Source organism: Aspergillus fumigatus, chromosome 3, assembly GCF_000002655.1.
Source record: "Aspergillus fumigatus Af293 chromosome 3, whole genome shotgun sequence".
Lineage (NCBI taxonomy): Eukaryota > Fungi > Ascomycota > Eurotiomycetes > Eurotiales > Aspergillaceae > Aspergillus > Aspergillus fumigatus.
The window spans coordinates 1,588,391-1,606,423 of NC_007196.1; the positions used below are offsets into that span (position 1 = coordinate 1,588,391).

Consider the following 18,033-nt stretch of genomic DNA (forward strand, 5'->3'; position numbering starts at 1 on the left):
TTTTTGGTGGTGTTATTCAGGACTGTTTTGACATGGCTTCCTTTCCGATGGAGCATACAGCTGTTCCTGACATCAACCCATTCTATCCAGCGTGTTGTTTCTTATTCTGCTTGCTCATACCTGCACTTTCGGCCCCTTTTATCCGTCCTTTCCATGACTTTTCATCCGAAAAGCCTTCAGGGTTTAATATATGGAGTGAATGGTGCACAGCATGATTTGTGTCTGGTACATGACATCTACTTGCACATATACGATAGATTTCTGCAGATAATGATGAACTATTTGGCAATATTGACTGATTGTCCTCCATCTTCAAAGTATATACACTCTTAAATCAGCATGTCCATCAGGATCGTGGTGATGATGACAGCTCGGCGCTGTACCAAGTCTTCGGCGGCCGTACTTGGAGAAAACAGAGGGTTCATGAATCTTGAGAGAATTCTACTCAATGCGCAGTCCAAATCCAAGAGAATAATCATTAAATGAAGGGATAAAAACTCAGCAACCCTCAAATTTAATAGTGACCAAGGAAGCAAGAAGTGATACTTTACAGGTGAGGTATGCGCCTTTTCGCAGAAAGAGAGTCCAAGGATAAGTACTCCAGAATGAGAAACGCCTCGAAACAATTTAGTTTTACCCCCTGCTATTTCTAACGGTCTAACCCTGCTTGTAACGTTCGTGAATTTGTCGAATCTGCTCCTCGATGTTTAGACTCTGAGGGTTGGGCGGGCCCCCTGCAGGACCAACCATCGGCGGTGTGGGCCCCGCTCCAGGGGGGTTCTCGTAGGCCATTCTTTTCTTCCTTGCTTCCTCCTCAGGATCGAGACCTGCGGTGAGTGATGAATCGAATACGTCGCTTCGCTGGCTCGCCAGCCGTTTCAGATTATTGACCACATCGGCGGTCGACAGATTCGTGGTGGCGCTTCGCGACTCGGCCTTGGCACGCTGCTCCTTCCACCGGGGATCAAGCAGTTCGATACGCATGTGCTGGTCAAGTTCAGCCACAGGGATCTGCTGGTGACAGTTGGGGCAGAGTGCAGTAGCGCCGGAAGGATTGAGACGACGCGCTTGTGCGCGCGGTACGTAGTCGGAGCGAATGCGCATCGGCTGCTGTCCGGGGCCCGCTTTGGCAGCTGCTTGTGCGGCGGCGGCCTGTTCTCGAGCCTCCATCCGCTCCCGAATCCGTTGCTCTTCTTCCTGCGCGGCGGCAGAGGCCATAGGATAGGGTTGCGGTACCGGGGCTTGAGGAGGATATGGTGAAACGGACGGAGGGGCAGGATGTGCCACCGGCTCGGGTTGTGTTGGAGGATAGGCGTTGTAGTAGACTTGGGCTCCCTGGTCTGTTGGCATCGCTTCTTCGATTCGCAGTGGGTTTAGCGACATCATAGCTTTTTGTTCCAGAGAGGCGGATTGTAGATCGTTGAGAGATGTAGGTGGGGGTAGGTCGGCTTGATCGTCCGCTTCAGTGAAGAGAACAGTCTCTACTACCACGAAGTCATGCCAGTCGATCTGCGCATAGGCTATTCGCTCCTGCTCCTCCTCCTCTTCTTTCTTCTGTTTCTGTTGCTCTTGGTACTTCACCCACTCAGCGCGCTGTTTCGCCCGCTCCAAGATATGGAATTTGTTCTTCACATTGTTTTCCAGTTCGGCGATTCTGCGCTTTTCTGATGTGGACTCGTCAATTCCTTCTGCTCTTAACAGGATGGTATACTGATCGACCAGCCGAGTGAAAAATTGATAGAGACTGTGCTGCGGGCGAAGAAAATCGAACTGAAAGTTCCTCGCTTCGCGCTGCGACAGAGCGGTCATAAATGACTTGCCCCTCTTCGCAACATAGAGCGCCGTAAGTTTAACGACCTCCAGATCCTGTGCGTTGATGATAGGCATCCGAGCCGAAAAGTGAAATTCCGGTGGCTGTGCGGGCCCCTTGGGCTTCTCTGGTTCTGGAGCTGCTGTTGACTCGCCTGGACGACCTGCTGCTACTGCGGTCCCTCTTCCTTCTTTGATTTCGTTCAACCGCCACTGGTAAAAGCTCGCATAAGCATCCCCGGGGTTCAGAAAGGAGAATTTCGGGTTGTTTTTCTCTTTTTCGCGCACACGTTCTGGAAGAGTACTGTTAGCTTAAAATGGAACATGAAAATCGATGAATCGACGTAGACCGATAGCGCACCTTCGAAAACAAATCCGTTGCGAGCAACATAGCCTGCAGTTTTCTCCACAATAGCTACATGAAATGTCAGCATATATCTCCAGCAGAAACCTTTAGGGGGACGAACCTCGAATGTCTTTAGGTGGCAGAACCACACCCTCTGGAGGTTTGTTCACCTCATCTGGAAGAGTTGGAGTATTCCCGTTGGAAGCCATATTCAATTCCAGGATCAGAACGACGATGGAAAATGTCAGGACGGTGTGGTTGCTGTCCTTGACTCCACTGGCGTGCTCTTTGACCTGGGACTGACTTCATTGGGAGGGAAAGTTGCCGCGCGCCTGGTTGGCGGCTATCAGATAAACGCGCGCATAGGCACTTTACTATTTTTGGTGGGGCCTTTTTAAGCACAGCTAAAAATTACAACTAGTAATTTTTGTCACAAATTTGATGGCGGTACTGCGTACCTACTTACTTCGTACTCGGGACATATAATGTAAGGTACCTCACCTATGTGCCTGGGTACATCCCCATTCGTAAGTATTACTTGGTCCTAATTGATTGCGGTCGCAGGTTCTTGGGGGTCCTAAGAATGGAGTTGAATGGCAGCCAAAGGTATTCATTTGATAATGAGCCTTGACAGCAAAGACGTTTCAAAGTAAAGCCAACGGTGTCTTTGAGATAGTTAAGTACCTGCCACCAAAGGTCGCTCTTCGAAGTGGCTCCTATCTCGGTACTCAGAAAACACCGGCCCCATACTACCCTTACTTAGCTCTAGTCCGCCTCCGCTGACATCTGGCCTAAACTGATCAAACGCTTTCTTTGACCTCCTGATTGTTTCTCACATGTTGTCCTGCTTATGCTACTCCTTTCGGTAGTAGCCTTCCTCCTCTTCCTTTCACCTTTTAATTTTGTCATGGCGAGTCGCATTTCGATTCATTACTCTCGTTTATAACCCAAATTCAGATTGGTTTCAACCTTTGGCGTGGGGTAATCAATCAAACAGCTCCCCTCTGGAGTCGGAGCATTCTACCACTCGTGCCAGATTATTTCGCTGTCTGACAGCATAATTTCTTTACTTGTTATTTGATCTATCCACTTTCGCTCCAATCGCGGGAGCATCAATCAGACATGTCGCAAAAATCGAAAGAGACCTTACAGGTCAAGCCTTTGCCCAGAAAAGGCCGCTCTCCAAGTCGCTCTCCGAGACCGAAGGATCGCAAGAAAGTGCCGGCAGACACATCAAGCTATGGATCGGAGGGTGTCAAGGATAACAATATATTCCATCTTCCCTCTTCAGACTATAAGGTGCTCGTCTTGGTCACGCTTGTTGCTCTGGTTGTTCGTCTTTTCCGAATCTATCAGCCTTCGAGCGTCGTTTTCGACGAAGTCCAGTACGTCTTCATATCTTTTTGAATGCACATATTTTCGATACGCTATGATGCTAATCAATGATGAACAGCTTTGGCGGCTTCGCGAGCAAATATATAAAAGGCAGATTTTTCATGGATGTGCACCCTCCTCTCGCCAAACTGCTCATCACACTTGCTGGCTGGCTGGCTGGTTTTGATGGTAATTTTGACTTCAAGGACATTGGCAAGGATTATCTTGAACCTGGAGTCCCATATGTCGCTATGCGCTTGCTTCCAGCCGTATTGGGTGTCCTTACTGTTCCTTTGATGTTTCTGACCCTGAAGGCGAGTGGTTGCCGAACTATAACTGCTGTCCTTGGGGCCGGAGTCGTAATCTTTGGTAAGACTGATACTGATATATTTGACCAACCCATGGTCGCTGACCATCTGCAGAAAATGGTCTAATCACTCAATCCCGTCTAATCCTATTGGACTCGCCGTTGGTCTTCTTCACAGCACTCACGGCACTGGCGTTTACTAGTTTTACAAACCAGCAAGAGCTTGGACCTTCTCATGCCTTCCGTGGACCCTGGTGGTTCTGGTTGGCAGCAACGGGTCTATCCTTGGGCGCCACATTGAGCGTTAAATGGGTCGGGCTTTTCACAGTCGCGTGGGTCGGTTCTCTCACTGTCCTGCAACTGTGGGTGCTTTGGGGCGACGCCCAAAACGTCACACCGGTATGTCTTCGGTATCGCTTAGATCTTCCTCACTCTACGTCAAAGCTAATTGCTCCAGCGCTTATGGTTCAAACATTTCTTTGCCCGGGTTTTCTGTCTCATCATCGTTCCCCTTGGCATTTACTGTGGAATGTTCGCAATTCATTTCCTATGCTTGGTCAACCCGGGAGACGGAGATGGATTCATGTCCTCGGAATTTCAGGCCACATTAAACTCCAAGGGAATGCAAGATGTTCCTGCAGATGTTGTTTTCGGTTCACGTGTGAGCATTCGTCACCTAAACACTCAGGGTGGCTACCTTCACTCCCATGCCCATATGTATCCCACAGGAAGCAAACAACAGCAGATCACTCTCTATCCTCACAAAGACGAGAACAATGTCTTCATTCTTGAGAACCAGACCCAGCCCCTTGGTCCCTTTGGACAAGTGGAAGGCCCTTACGCTTGGGACAATATCACTACCGAGTACATCCAAGATGGTGCGGTGGTAAGACTCTACCATGCGATGACACATAGGAGACTTCACTCGCACGACGAGCGACCTCCTGTGACAGACGTCGATTGGCAATTTGAAGTGTCTGCGTATGGCTATGAGGGATTCCCGGGAGACGCAAACGATCTCTTCCGTGTTGAGATTGTCAAGTCGAAGTCCGACGGCGAGGAAGCGAAGAAAAGGCTGAGAACCATCGAATCTAAATTCCGGCTTGTCCATGTCATGACTGGCTGTGTTCTATTCTCTCACAAGGTGAAGCTTCCTGAGTGGGGTTTCGATCAGCAGGAAGTGACTTGCGCCAGAGGAGGCACCCTGCCGAACAGTCTTTGGTACATCGAGTCAAACCACCATCCGATGTTACCCGAGGATGCAGAAAAGGTCAATTACCGAAACCCTGGGTTCTTTGGGAAGTTCTGGGAGCTCCAGAAAGTCATGTGGACTACAAACGCTGGACTGACCGAGTCTCATGCCTGGGATTCTCGCCCACCATCGTGGCCAACACTGCTCAGGGGCATCAATTTCTGGGGTCGTGATCACCGTCAGATTTACCTCCTCGGCAACCCCTTCATCTGGTGGTCGTCGACTGCCGCCATTGTCGTCTATATTGTCTTTAAGGGCATCGCCGTTATCCGTTGGCAACGCAGTTGCGGTGATTATCGCAACGTCAACTTCAAGCGATTTGATTATGAAGTCGGTACGAGCGTGCTTGGCTGGGCTTTCCACTACTTCCCCTTTTATCTTATGGCTCGGCAGCTCTTTTTACATCACTACTTCCCGGCCCTCTACTTCGCCCTCATGGCGCTGTGCCAGGAGTTCGATTTTATCGCCAATCGCTTCAAGTCTTTCGGTCTGTCATCGAGGCCTATCATTGGCAAAGGATTGGTCGCAGTCTTTCTGGCTCTCAGCATCTTCACCTTCACTCTTTACTCCCCATTAGTCTATGGCAATCCTTGGACCCAAGATGCTTGCAAGAAGGTCAAACTTGTTAGCACTTGGGATTTTGATTGCAACACATTTTACACTGACGTAAGTGTTCCAGAATGGCAACCTCCGCGACGAGGACACTAGATGAATGAACGCCCGACGGCTGACGACAACACATTAGCTTGGTCAATATGTTACTCAATTTCTCAATGCGAACCCAATTGCATCATCAACGCCTTCCGCACAGGTAAATCCAGTTCCAGAATTGCCTGTCCAAAATTCACCCGTTAAGGAACCGCCGGTGGCACCGCCCCAGCAGCATCATCAGGAGGTTCACAAGGAGGCTCAGGAGGCAAGCGTGACTTCACAGGCCCAACAGCCTCGCGGAACAATGGCGAGAGTGGAGTACCGTGATCAACATGGCAATGTTCTTGATGAGGCGCTCGTCGCATCTCTTGCGAGGGAAGGCAAAGTTTCTTTTGAAACCCGGCATGAAACTCGGACTCGCCTTGAACATGCCCATGAAGTAGAGATGATAGATGGTCGAATCGCACCGCCACACCCAGATGTGGAAGGGCAAAATCCTGAAACTGTGAAGGACCAGGAGCACCAGGCTGCGGGAGACAGCCCAGCTTCGGCTGCTGTGGGCGAGAGATCAGTCAAGGAACCAAGTTCCCCTGAGCCAAAGCCGGCTAGCGAAGCAAAGGAGGCAACTCAGAATTAAAGCAACGAAAGGTCATACATACATGGAGTGTAATGAGTGGCATGGGCTGGTTGCTGCTCCTCTTTTCTGAACATTCGAGGCTTGGCAAAGTCGATTTCAATACTTCTTCTGTTAAACAAATATACATCTTGACCGAATGAAATGTGCGATTATACGTGTGATTTCCACAAATTTTGATGCGAGCCATACCCATAGGAGGATAATACCTGACAGCTCTGCGAGAAAATAGCATGAAAAAGAACAATTGATCCACGTATTGACTTCCATCAGAACATACTATGCACAAAAAGCTCTGGCAAGAGTCTGCAACCCAACCTTCTAGTCCTCACTGACGCTTTTAGTGTACAGCAATCAACATCGGGACACTTCCGACGTTCATCTCTAGCTTTCGATCCTCCACCGTATGCCCATCTAGTAGTCCCACTCCTCCTTACCGTACTTGTTGAAGCGTTCGTGAAGGTCCTGACGAAGAGAAGCGGGTTGTCAGCAATCTATTCACATGTACTACCTGACATAAGATCCGTCATGGAGATGAAAGGCGAGGGATCATTACCACGGGCAGAGTGACATTGGGAACAATGACGGTGTTCAGAGCGCTGGGAGCGTTTCTGAGGGGCTGGCTCTTGTCACCGTGAGGGTGGTACTGGTACTTGTAGATCTTGCCGTCGTCATCGCGCTCCCAAGGCATGGCGCTCTCGCCGATACGAACGTTGCTCTCAGAGGTTACCGAGGTGGGCTTTCTGCCGAAGTACCTGTTGACAAATAATTGGTAAGCGGCGTCCGCATCAATCCAGCGTGCAATTAGCGACAATCGGGTTCTGCAGTCGCTTTTTCGTGTCGAATGTGGGCGATAGGGAGGAGGATTATTCACCATCCAGCAATCAGAAAAGCTCCGGACATAACACCGAGTAGAACCTGCAACATCCTTTAGCGAGGAATCCAATCAGTCGAGCGGAGCTTGGTACGAGATCCATACATAGAGCTCGGGGTCGCGCTTGGGGGCCTTGTCGAGGGTGGCCTCCTCCAGCTTGGAGCTGTAGTTTCGGCGCGGGGCAGCCCGGAAAAGAGACTGACGGGCGAAAGCCCGGCGGGAAGCCATGGCAGCAATTGAAGACATGTTGAAGATTTGTAGGTTTCAAGACTGGTTGTCTGCGAGGACTGCAATCGGGGGTTCTCTGAGAGAAAGTGGGAAGATCGAAAGTGTCAAACGATGATGTTCCCGGCGCATCATCAGGTGACATCCCGTTGGCCCATCCGCTCCCGACGCTTAGTCATGCATATTATCGGGCTGGGACTCGCTGCCTGTAAAAGGCAAAATATCATCGTTCAATGAATCGCCGAGCGCGCAAGGGTGCCAATGCCCCGTCAATGCGAAAAAGGGTTCCAGGGTGCTTGCTAACTCACTCGCCTTTGGACTGGTTTTTCTTCCAGCCGTGATGTGACGAAGATTTGCCTTCTTCCTCTTACCTCCGCTCCATCAGCTTCGCGACTGTACCCAAGGTTTGTGAGGAACCCGTCTCCGATAGGGGGCAATGAAATATCCTCTGCTCTGCTCCCAGGGGCTTGCAGTATTGAGATTTCATAAGCACACATGAAACTAACTGCACCGCTATATCATAGGTAGCTTACATTCCTTTGTGATCCATTATTCCTGTTGCGAAAGATAACGCAGAAATAATTCCCTGTCACTCATCCACGTCTAAACTTCGATTAGCGTCGTCTCATATATTTTGTGCGGCTGGGCGGCCGTAGGCTCAAGCAGTCCCCGAGGATCTTTTCGCTTCCTCCAAATACAAACTATGCCATGATCAATCGGCGTTCCTGCTAAGTAGAGATTCTTATCAAGTCGTGGACAATCATGTCATCTGCGCCGGAGACGAGCGATGCGGATCATGTGTCGACCGCACAACCTGCCCTCGGTATTCCACGCCCTCCTTCGGTCGGGGGCATCTCCTCTCGAATGACAGATGTGGCATCAGAAGATGGCGAACAATCCCAAGCAAATACTGGGATTTCATCACGTCCGCCTCAGTCACAGAGATCTCTTTCTAGACGAGGCCCCCCACCCGCGAGAAGTTCAATCACCGCACACAGCCAGATGACAAGTAGACCAGGCAGCTCTGCCAGCAGATTGAGTCGCAGTCACATTCCTTCGCTCACTGCCCAGGGCTTTTTTCGACCTATGTCCTCTCAGCGGCTCCAAGCGCATCGAGGTCGGCCCGTCACTAAAGAAACGGCAACGCCATCCGAGGATTGGAATGACCAACTCGACCAAAATAGGCAAAGCATAATCTCGAATGGTACTTTCCCCCAGAGTTCTGCTCCACAGGAAGAAGCTCCTCCATCGCGAGGAACCGAGTTTACGGATCCCATAATCCCAGACAGAAACACATCGAACGCCAGTCCCTTCGGAAATACGACGTCAAGAAGCGTGGGCGAGAGTGCGAAACTTTTGCACGATCGGGACAGAGTGTATAAAATTACGCCACAGCACCTCGATCTGGGAGCGAATCATAACATCGAAAAAAGCGATCCTTCCCAACGATCCCCTCTGTCGTTTCTGTCGCTACAAAACGGAAATACTGCGCCAGAACCCCGCGATAATCGTGCTCATGAGCGATTGTCATCTGCAGATTCATCTCCTGGATCCATCCAGAAGCAACATCACGCACCAACTAGTGCTAACTTGGGCAAGAATTATGAGTACTTCACCGGTAACACCCTGTTCTTTGGCGGCGGTCGGTTCCAGAATTCTAGAGACAAGCCCATCAACATTGCAACTGGCATCTTTGTGGTTCTGCCTTCCGCTTTGTTCTTTGCATATTCGGCTCCTTGGCTCTGGCATCATATCTCACCTGCGGTCCCGATATTGTTTGCCTATCTCTTTTACATATGCTTTTCTTCATTCATACACGCCTCGGTCGTCGATCCTGGGATCATTCCTCGAAACCTTCATCCAATGCCACCGCCGGAACCCTCGGGCGACCCATTGTTGATCGGACCGCCTACCAATGACTGGGTGATGGTGAAGCTGGCAACATCTGATGTCGCGGCAATGGACGTTCCGGTGAAGTACTGCAAGACTTGCAACATCTGGCGCCCGCCGCGCTGCTACCATTGCCGCGTATGCGACAACTGCGTTGAAACTCTAGATCATCATTGTGTTTGGCTGAACAATTGCGTTGGTCGCCGTAACTATCGGTACTTCTTTGCTTTCGTCAGTTCTGCGACCCTCCTTGCGCTGTTCTTGCTTGGAGCCAGCCTTGCACATGTTCTGGTGTATCGTGCTCGCGAAGGCGTTTCTTTCGGCTCCGCAATCGACAAGTGGAGAGTCCCTTGGGCTATGGTTATATATGGAGCACTAGCAGCGCCTTACCCGGCTTCATTATGGGCATATCACCTCTTTTTGATAGGGCGAGGCGAGACGACAAGGGAATACCTGAACTCGCACAAATTCGCTAAAGCAGACCGCCATCGTCCCTTCACTCAGGGGAACATATTCCGAAACTGGATATCTGTGCTAGCGCGGCCCCGCCCTCCGACCTATTTGCAGTTCAAAAGACCTTATCAAGAGGGTGATCAGCGCCTGAGCGCTATGAAACGGAAAGATCGGCCTCGAGATGTTGAAGCTCAAGCGGACATTGAGATGCAGCATGTTCCTCCGACTCCACGGCAGGGTTAAACGGCTGTGGTGTTGGGTGAGCTTATCCTCACGTCACTATCTATTCGATCTTTCTCTGAAGTTAACCGCATCTCTGTGATTGCATTCTTTACACATTTCCTTTTCTTTATATCTCTATATCTTCTTATTTAAAGCGACTGATGCTGCTTTGATTGACTTGGCCTCTGCTGTCCTAACTGTTAAACATCAACACTTCACGATCTTGATATCTTTGCGCATTCCCTTGTGATTTCCTAAGTTTTCCCATCCAGAATAAGACCTTGCAATTGAGCGATCTGGATCCATTTCCTCTTCATGACTGTCATCTCTTTCTTCATTTCAATCTACAATTTCCCTCTGATTGGGGGCCCTCTGTCTTGGTCCGATTTGTTGGGTTGGGTTTACATTACGCGACATCAAGGATATATGTATGATAATCGGTTCTGACCTTACAGATAGACTGTGAATAATTCATTCAAGAGGAAAGCAAAGAGAAGAGGTCAGTCTGTTTCCATCCGCTGTCAAATATAGCTTGTAGGTGCCTGCAGAGGCTGCTATCAAATGCAGAGGGGGCCGCATGTTGGAACTCCAGATGCGTAAGAGTTCGTCCAAGCTCAATTTGTCCAAAATCAGATGGCAGAACTGAGCGCAGAAGGCCGTGCCCAGAAGACTTAGTGTTGTCCGTAGTCTCGCTACTGTTTCCCTCTGCATTCCGCGGCCGTGTCTTCCCTCCGGCCGTCCCAAGCTGGCTGACGACAGGAACTGGACCCCCTCCGCACCTTCAACTTTCTCCTTCCCTTCCAATGCTTTGCCGTCCACCTTACTGAACCCATCCTTTCGCTCATCTGTACTCCATACACTTCAGGATGTTTGTCAGAGTCTTGTTGTGACCTGCTTTTTGAGCTGTAGAGCGTTGTGCAGATACGGCTGATAACAGGAGCACCTATTGTAGCCCTTGTCGTCCGTCGTGATCGCATTCAGCTGCAGGCAAACAACAAAACCTTCCGCAAGCCCCGAACCGAATCAGACAAAAGGTGATTTTACTCTAGCCTTTATCTGCGCTCTCGATTGTTCCAGCAGCGGAATCACGTACACATCGTTCTCAAGGCAATCGAGATGGGAAAGCGAACTAGATCCTCCGTCGCGTCACCCGCGACACCCGCGACCCTCTCAGACCTCCAGAAGCACGCTCACGAGCACGTCGACGAGACAATAGGTCTAGAAGTGCCAGAACAACTTCTTACGCCTGAGAACAGCCGCTCCGAAACCTCTAGCAACAGCGAGAACGCGTGCCCTGAAGAAAAGCCTACGCTGCGACGTACATCTACACGTGTCACGCGCTCTTCTCTACGGGCTTCGGGCACATTTGAGTCCAAACCTGAGGAAGAAGATGCAATCCTCCCGTCTTTGTCTGGTGAAATGGACCCTACGAATTCTAGCGGGAACCTAGCCAACGATGTCACAAAACTCAAGCGGTCCCAGTCCTCCCACCTGCGGCACAGCATAGCGGTCATGGAAACCGCCGTTTGGAGCGAGTCAACGCTTACACGACATATCATGGAGGCTGAGGACCACCTACTAACTCCAGATACGCCTGTCTCCAATTCGTCCCAAGAGCCACAGCTAGATGATCTTAACTCATCACTACCGCAGCGCTCACTGAGGAAGCGCGTGGAACGGGCATTGACCAAGGAGGATAGCTACAACCGGAAGAAGGATGAATCGGCGGCCCGTGTTGATGGTCCCCAGCCAAGGCGCTCAACTCGTCTGAGTTTATTGGAAAAGGCATCGGATTGTGTCGAGAAGGCGGGCAGCGTCCTGGGCAAAAGGTCAAAGGATATGATGGAGAAAGGGCAAATTCTTGACCGCAGAGCCAGTCTGCGGCCTCGTAGCGTGGTTGCGCCCAAGGAAGAACCCGCTTCTCTCACGTCAAGCGAGCCTTCGGCTGTGAAGAAACGACGTGTTTCTGAAAGTGACCTGCCGTCCAAGACCAAAGCTATTGACGAGTCCACTGCGCAAAGTGACACTGCCGCCAAAGAGCCCAGGTTCAAGCGGAAGCGCTGGCTATCTCATGGACTGTACACTGGGCAGGAGTATACGACCGCCCGGCCCAGCCAAAACAGAAATAAGAACGCGAAGAGGCGATCTCAAGGTGTTCCCTCGCAGCGAAGACTGTTGCCAATGCCAATGTTCGCAGGCGACCGACTGCTACAATTGGGCAGGGATTTCCAGCTGCCGTTCGATATTTACTCGCCTCTTCCGCCCGGTCAACCCAAACCTGACGAATGGAGGAAAACCAACAAAAGTTCGTTGACTACTGAATGCGCACTTGTTGAAAGAAAGAGCCGTACTAATTATCCAATTTAGATGTTTTTGTTGGAGAGGCGGGTAGTATATGGAGAGCCAACAAGCACATGGAACTGTCCAAATGCATGTGCACAGAAGAGACAGGGTGCGACGAGAACTGTCAAAATCGGTACATGTTCTACGAATGTGACGATGGGAACTGTGGACTGGGCCCTGGCTGTGGCAACCGAAGCTTTGAGGAGCTTAAGCAAAGGACAAAGGCTGGAGGAAAATACAACATTGGCGTGGAAGTCATCAAGACAGCCGACCGCGGATACGGCGTCCGCAGCAATCGCACATTCGAGCCCAACCAGATTATCGTTGAGTATACTGGAGAAATCATTACTCAAGCCGAGTGCGAAAAGAGGATGAGAACGATATACAAGAACAATGAGGTACGTCACTTGATTTATGCCGTCACCTGAACGGAGGATTGATCTGAACCGCTAGTGCTATTATCTCATGTACTTTGATCAAAACATGATAATCGACGCTACTCGAGGCTCAATTGCTCGCTTCGTGAACCATTCCTGCGAACCGAACTGCCGGATGGAAAAGTGGACTGTTGCAGGCAAGCCACGCATGGCTCTGTTCGCGGGTGACCACGGCATTATGACCGGTGAAGAATTAACCTATGACTACAATTTTGAGTGAGACTCTCTACTACCCGCGATATCACTCGAAGCCTTTCTGACTGTTACGCAGCCCCTATTCTCAGAAGAATGTCCAGCAATGCCGATGCGGTGCTTCCAACTGCCGTGGAATATTAGGACCGCGACCCAGAGAAAAGGATCAGCGGTCCAAAGAGTCGAAAATTATTAGCCAGAAGAATACGTCAGCTTCGAAGAAGTCGACTACCGCTAAAAAGGTCACTGGTACCAAACGCAAAAGCGGGACAGTGCTTGACAATTCCTCATCACGGCTTAACAAGAAGCGAAAAGTTCTGGCTCCGAAATCCATTGCGAAACAGGTCAAAAAGGTAGTGTCGAGAGTGCCTGCGACGATTTCCAAGTCAGCGAACTCGAGAAAGAAGAGAACAGGGAAAGTGCAAACCGAGGTCTCCAAGACGACGGCCAAGAAGCCCCAGAGCTCAAGATCCAAAAGTCAGGCGAAGGGTAAGGAGGCCAAGCCCAAAAGTAGCGTCAGACTTCCCAAGGTCAAGACGGCCAAAACGAAAGTCAAGGCGGCAATTCTTCCCAAGAAGAAGTCATCTAAAATAACAGGGAAGTCGCCATCGAAGCCGAAGGTTTCTCCTGCGTCTTCCTCGACGTTGAGCCGTCCATCTGCGAAAGCAAAGGAGAAGATACTCAGGGTAGCCAAAGGTGCGAATGCCCGGAAACAGACGACGAAGGGGAAGACAGCTGGTACGAAATCGCCTTGCAAGAACCCCACAAGCAACAGCATCAAAAAGCGCCCTGGGGCTGCGTCATCGACTAAACGGACAAAGGGCGCAAGCGTGGAGATGGTCCATTCCACTTAAGATAATAAAGAACAGACAAAGCAATGTGGCGCTTGCAGTCAGACATTGCAGCAGTATTTTCAGTTCGGCTGTTTATCCAATCATGGTTATCCATTTGCTTCTCCTGAAGCAGTTGTGCTTTCGCTTTCTAACTTTTATTTCTTTGAATCTGCTTACCGCGGGCAAAATTTTCTTCAGCCCATGGATCGGTTGTGATTTTGGCATTTCCTTGGTTGTCACATGGAAGTTTGTCTGGTTTTTTCTCTGCGCTGACTGTTATTCCCCTGTTACCACTGGTTGATCAATAAGATAGGCGTCAGGTGTATCCTATATTGTCTCGACTGGTTGTTCTTGCTCGGGTGCAGCCCTGGTGTTTGGTTTAAGGGTTTCAAGGAATGAAGAATACGTAAGTTTCTGGATTCTATAGCTAATATATTGATATCAACTGAAGACTGCATGGGGCTGTGCATATAGCACCTACAATATATGCGACTCAATCTCACCCATAGAGTTGGAGTATGCTGGTGCTGTCCGCCTTAGATATGCCACTTGTGCTTTACCTCAAAGGCCTCTGGAATTCATCTTTTGTCGCAATTTGCACTACATGTGTCTTGAAACCCTTAGGGAGAATATTGTGGGGGGAGGAAGAGATATAGAAGCAGTTAGGTGGTGATCAGCACAAGGTTATGTATAACGACGCGTGGATGTCGCGAAAACAACAGTAATCCTCCGTAATATATAGCGTTTACACAGAGAAATCTGGCAGATGTATATTCCGTACAGCCCAAACAGTCCCCATCATGGGCTATTTACTACCGAAGGTGAAATCATTTAGAAAGCTTTGTAGAGAACTGAGAGCGCAACGCCTTACACCTAACCCACACCTCAGATACATCCATGAAGAGATTGGAAAGAAAAAGGAAAGGCCTAACCGCCGTCCTCACCAGAAACTCTATGCTGCGGTGAGGTCAGAGGTGGACGGTGCAGGTGCCTCCTCTCCGCCCTCCTTGCTTTCAGGTTCTGCCTTTTCCTGCTCGGCGACAGGCTGGGGAGCAGCATCGTTGTCGGACGGAGCAGCGTCGCTCGGTTGTGTCGGTGGCTCGGTAATTTCGGGTGCACTTGGTGCAGGAGCTGAAGGAGCCTCGGGAGTTTGAGATTTATCGAGCGGAGCAGGTTGTGGTTTTTGAATGTCCGTTACGGGTGCCTGATTCTGGGGTTGGTCTTGAGATGATTCCTCGATTTGTTCAAATTCCGGACTTGGAGGGGTGAGAGACTCTGTTGGTGGTGCCATGTGTTCTGGCGAGGGCTGTGTCGGTTGCGTTGGTGTCTGCTCTGTGGTAGATGGGGGAAGCGGCTCAGTTGGTCGAGTCGATTGCTCTGGGGAAGCTTGCGCCGGTTTTTCTGCATGCGGCTCAGAGGATGGACCGGGGGGTTGTTGGTCTGTAGGCGGCGCAGTTGATTGATCTGAAGGGGCTTCAGCAGAAGGTTCTGTGGAAGGCACTATGCTGGAATCTGTTGCAGGCTCGATCACCTGTGGTGTGGCGGATTTGGGAGCCTCGTTCTCTGCGGGTTGAGCAACAGGCTCTGTATCTACAGCTGACAATGCTTTGTAAGTTGATTCGCGAGGCTGTGCCGTAGGTGCTTCTTGATTAAGCTCTTCTGGAGTATCATTCGCCACAGTTTCCGCGGTAGGCTCTGTCATCTCCTGCTCAGGCTGTTCTGGAATAGACATCGTGCTGGGTTCCAGGGAAGGTTCACTGGGCTGTTCGATTGCCTTTTGCTCTGCAGCAACAGGAGCAGATTCGACAATCTGCTCTGGGCTCTCTTTCGCATGTTGCTCTTCAACGTTTTCCGATGGCTGGTGTAGAGGCCCATCTGTGACTGTTTCTCCAACTTCTCTGGCGGCATTTGTTGAGGTGCTCTCAGCAGCTATGGCTCCTACTTGTGCATCAGTTTGCAACGAGGCTGATCCGCCAGTCTGTGCATCGCGGACCGCGCCACCCAGACTAGCTTCTAAGCTACCAAGAAGATCAACCTCGTTGCTGCCTCTCTCAGTATCGGCCGGTTGAGGTTTGACTGCAGAACTGGGAGCTTGCTCAGCCATAGTTTCTCTCAACGGAATCGGCTCAGTCGCAGGAGCTGATGCAACGGCTTCAGAGTCCTCCATTACTACATCACCCGCCTCGGCTACCTCCTGGGTCATATTTTCATTTGGAGTAGCCTGACTTAGCTCCACCGACTTCTCCGTGGTCTCTGTCTGAACATCTGTCCGATGTGCGCCCTCAACAGGTGGAGACGGGCCCAGCCCTGAAGTTTGAGGCACGTCCTGAAGCGGTTGGGTAACAGGACTTTCGTGAGCGGACCCAGTCACCTCCTGAGCATCTGAAGACAGACGTGCTGAATGTTGCTGAGGTACAGTTGCCAGACTATCATCTTGAAGAGAGACTGGAGGTTGCGCATCAGACATAACAACGTCTTCGGTCACGACTGCCTGTGTCGGCTCTTCGGACACAACTGTAGCTTCAGGTTGAATCGAAAGAGCAGGAGCAGACACCTCAGCGGATCTTGACGCTTGGGCTTGAGGACTAGGGGGTTTGACGGAGGGGGCTGACGGCTGCACATTCGTATGGGTAGAAGGTTCCATGGCTAAGCTCGACAGGCCCTCTGGAGCAACTGATTGAGACTCATCATTTTCCTCCTTGATAGTTCCTGAAGATTCTTGAGCAACTTCAACGTCAGATATAGACGGCGCATCACCTGCTGATACAGACTCAGGCTGGGCGAGTGGGGTTTCTGGTGTCTTGGCGTCCAACATCGACTCGTCACCCTCATCACTCTCTTCGCCCTCGTCCCCCTCCTCCTCTTCATCGTCCTGGCCGCTTTGATCTACAGACAAGCGGGACGCGTCTGGATCGGGTTTAGTCAACCCGGAATCTGTGGCGCCTTCCACCGTACTGGCGCCAGAACCGTGAACAAGCGCAGCATCAGCCCCATCTCCTGGCGCGAACATGACCTTCTTCCTGCGTCCCTTCCCAAAACCCTTGGCCTTGCGCTTGGGAGGAGGTGGGCGTCTTTTCGGGGGCGTCATGACAGAGACAGAGCCTGCTTCTGCAACAACCACGCCTTCAGCGTTGACCACACCAACGCCTTCGACAACCGTCCCAGGTGCAGGGGCCTCCGGGATAACAGCGACCTCCTTGTTTTCGGCTCTAACTTGAGCTTCATCGGTAATTTCGCCTTCAATCTTGTGTCCCTCCGGCACCCACGCCTCATAGATGGAAATGTTACCAGTAACGGGGTCGACCTTCTTGAAACGAGTTCTCCTCATCGGAACATTGTTCGCCGCACCGTCCACACCCGTAGTTGAAGCGCCGTAAAGTGATGGTAAGCCCGGTCGTCTCTTGGCCAGAAATTCCACCTCTGGTGGCTCCATGTGTCTAGGCAGCGCTGCCCACTTGCGCGCAGTAAAGCTCCGGTCCGTGCTTTGTATCATCGGTTGTTCTTCGACGTCGGTAGCCTCTTTCTCTTCATCCTCTGGCTCCTTTTGCGCTTTGCGGATGTAGATACAACCGGCTCGAGCGGCGCGAAGAAGCGCTCTGCTCATAGGCGTGAGCAGGTGACTGTCCCTAGGCATGGGGTGCTCGGGGAGGGCCTGTTTGCCTCCGGGGCCTTGAATGAGCGACTCCGATATTTCAGTCTTGGGAACTTGCGAGATTGTTTGGCGCTGGCGCGTCCATCTCCGCACCGGGAGTCCTTCGAACACATCGTGATCGATTTGGCCGGTTCGGGTTCGATTAGCGTTCTCGCCGAATTGACGACCTGAGCGCGAAGATCTGAACTGATGTTTGTCAGCATGCAGATGACATATACAATCATTGCCAGTGCCTGGAGTGCCTGGAAGCGAGATCTCTCCTTGCGGGCAACATTTGCGCTAGGAGACACCTACAGTGGGTGGCATGGTGAGTGGCTGGCCGGCAGTCTTTCCTCCACCACGTAGATGCTAAGGCGAGTGCTTGCAAATCCCGATACCTCTAACACTACCAACTAAAACCAGCTGCAGACAAAATAGAACAATGGTGCCGTCTGTCGTCCTGCCGGACTGGGATGCGACTGGCAGTGTTCGGCGCGATGCGATGGCGCGGAAACGGGAGTTACTTGGCATTTAGTCACGTGATTTTATCAACTATTACA

The 18,033-nt window shown here is 50.9% G+C and overlaps 6 protein-coding genes across 6 annotated transcripts; 3 read left to right on the top strand and 3 right to left on the bottom strand.

The window, feature by feature from the left end:
• Nucleotides 1-5: 5 nt before the first annotated feature.
• AFUA_3G06440 (SURP domain-containing protein) lies at nucleotides 6-2,453 on the bottom strand. The gene is made up of 3 exons (XM_077804341.1): nucleotides 2,277-2,453; nucleotides 2,171-2,224; nucleotides 6-2,102 (listed from the first exon to the last, which is right to left on the bottom strand). The coding sequence occupies exons 1-3, from the start codon at nucleotides 2,362-2,364 to the stop codon at nucleotides 658-660; spliced, it is 1,587 nt and encodes a 528-aa protein (XP_077660497.1). The 5' UTR covers nucleotides 2,365-2,453; the 3' UTR covers nucleotides 6-657.
• Nucleotides 2,454-2,948: 495 nt separating this feature from the next.
• pmt1 (protein mannosyltransferase 1) lies at nucleotides 2,949-6,376 on the top strand (the record flags this gene model as incomplete). The annotated part of the gene is made up of 5 exons (XM_749868.2): nucleotides 2,949-3,540; nucleotides 3,609-3,898; nucleotides 3,952-4,235; nucleotides 4,294-5,754; nucleotides 5,834-6,376. The coding sequence occupies exons 1-5, from the start codon at nucleotides 3,278-3,280 to the stop codon at nucleotides 6,374-6,376; spliced, it is 2,841 nt and encodes a 946-aa protein (XP_754961.1). The 5' UTR covers nucleotides 2,949-3,277.
• A 411-nt stretch (nucleotides 6,377-6,787) lies between these two features.
• Nucleotides 6,788-7,658, bottom strand: AFUA_3G06460 (uncharacterized protein; the record flags this gene model as incomplete). The annotated part of the gene is made up of 4 exons (XM_749867.3): nucleotides 7,353-7,658; nucleotides 7,248-7,291; nucleotides 6,930-7,128; nucleotides 6,788-6,838 (listed from the first exon to the last, which is right to left on the bottom strand). The coding sequence occupies exons 1-4, from the start codon at nucleotides 7,491-7,493 to the stop codon at nucleotides 6,788-6,790; spliced, it is 435 nt and encodes a 144-aa protein (XP_754960.2). The 5' UTR covers nucleotides 7,494-7,658.
• Nucleotides 7,659-7,664: 6 nt separating this feature from the next.
• erf2 (palmitoyltransferase ERF2) lies at nucleotides 7,665-10,543 on the top strand. Its single transcript, XM_749866.2, has 2 exons — nucleotides 7,665-7,876; nucleotides 7,997-10,543. The coding sequence occupies exon 2, from the start codon at nucleotides 8,235-8,237 to the stop codon at nucleotides 10,056-10,058; it is 1,824 nt and encodes a 607-aa protein (XP_754959.1). The 5' UTR covers nucleotides 7,665-7,876; nucleotides 7,997-8,234; the 3' UTR covers nucleotides 10,059-10,543.
• Nucleotides 10,544-10,788: 245 nt separating this feature from the next.
• Nucleotides 10,789-13,863, top strand: AFUA_3G06480 (putative histone-lysine N-methyltransferase (Ash1); the record flags this gene model as incomplete). The annotated part of the gene is made up of 4 exons (XM_749865.2): nucleotides 10,789-12,342; nucleotides 12,405-12,778; nucleotides 12,834-13,033; nucleotides 13,089-13,863. Exons 1-4 carry the CDS (start codon nucleotides 11,154-11,156, stop codon nucleotides 13,861-13,863), a joined length of 2,538 nt encoding a protein of 845 aa, XP_754958.1. The 5' UTR covers nucleotides 10,789-11,153.
• A 931-nt stretch (nucleotides 13,864-14,794) lies between these two features.
• AFUA_3G06490 (uncharacterized protein) lies at nucleotides 14,795-17,961 on the bottom strand (the record flags this gene model as incomplete). The annotated part of the gene is made up of 2 exons (XM_749864.3): nucleotides 17,789-17,961; nucleotides 14,795-17,680 (listed from the first exon to the last, which is right to left on the bottom strand). The coding sequence occupies exons 1-2, from the start codon at nucleotides 17,798-17,800 to the stop codon at nucleotides 14,795-14,797; spliced, it is 2,898 nt and encodes a 965-aa protein (XP_754957.2). The 5' UTR covers nucleotides 17,801-17,961.
• Between the last annotated feature and the right edge of the window lie 72 nt (nucleotides 17,962-18,033).

Coding starts and splice junctions, on each gene's coding strand:
- AFUA_3G06440 (XM_077804341.1), bottom strand. CDS start 2,364: ATGGCTTCCAACGGGAATACTCCAACTCTTCCAGATGAGGTGAACAAA. Junction 2,225..2,276: donor GCCACCTAAAGACATTCGAG/GTTCGTCCCCCT, acceptor CATTTCATGTAG/CTATTGTGGAGAAAACTGCA. Junction 2,103..2,170: donor CAACGGATTTGTTTTCGAAG/GTGCGCTATCGG, acceptor GTACTCTTCCAG/AACGTGTGCGCGAAAAAGAG.
- erf2 (XM_749866.2), top strand. CDS start 8,235: ATGTCATCTGCGCCGGAGACGAGCGATGCGGATCATGTGTCGACCGCA.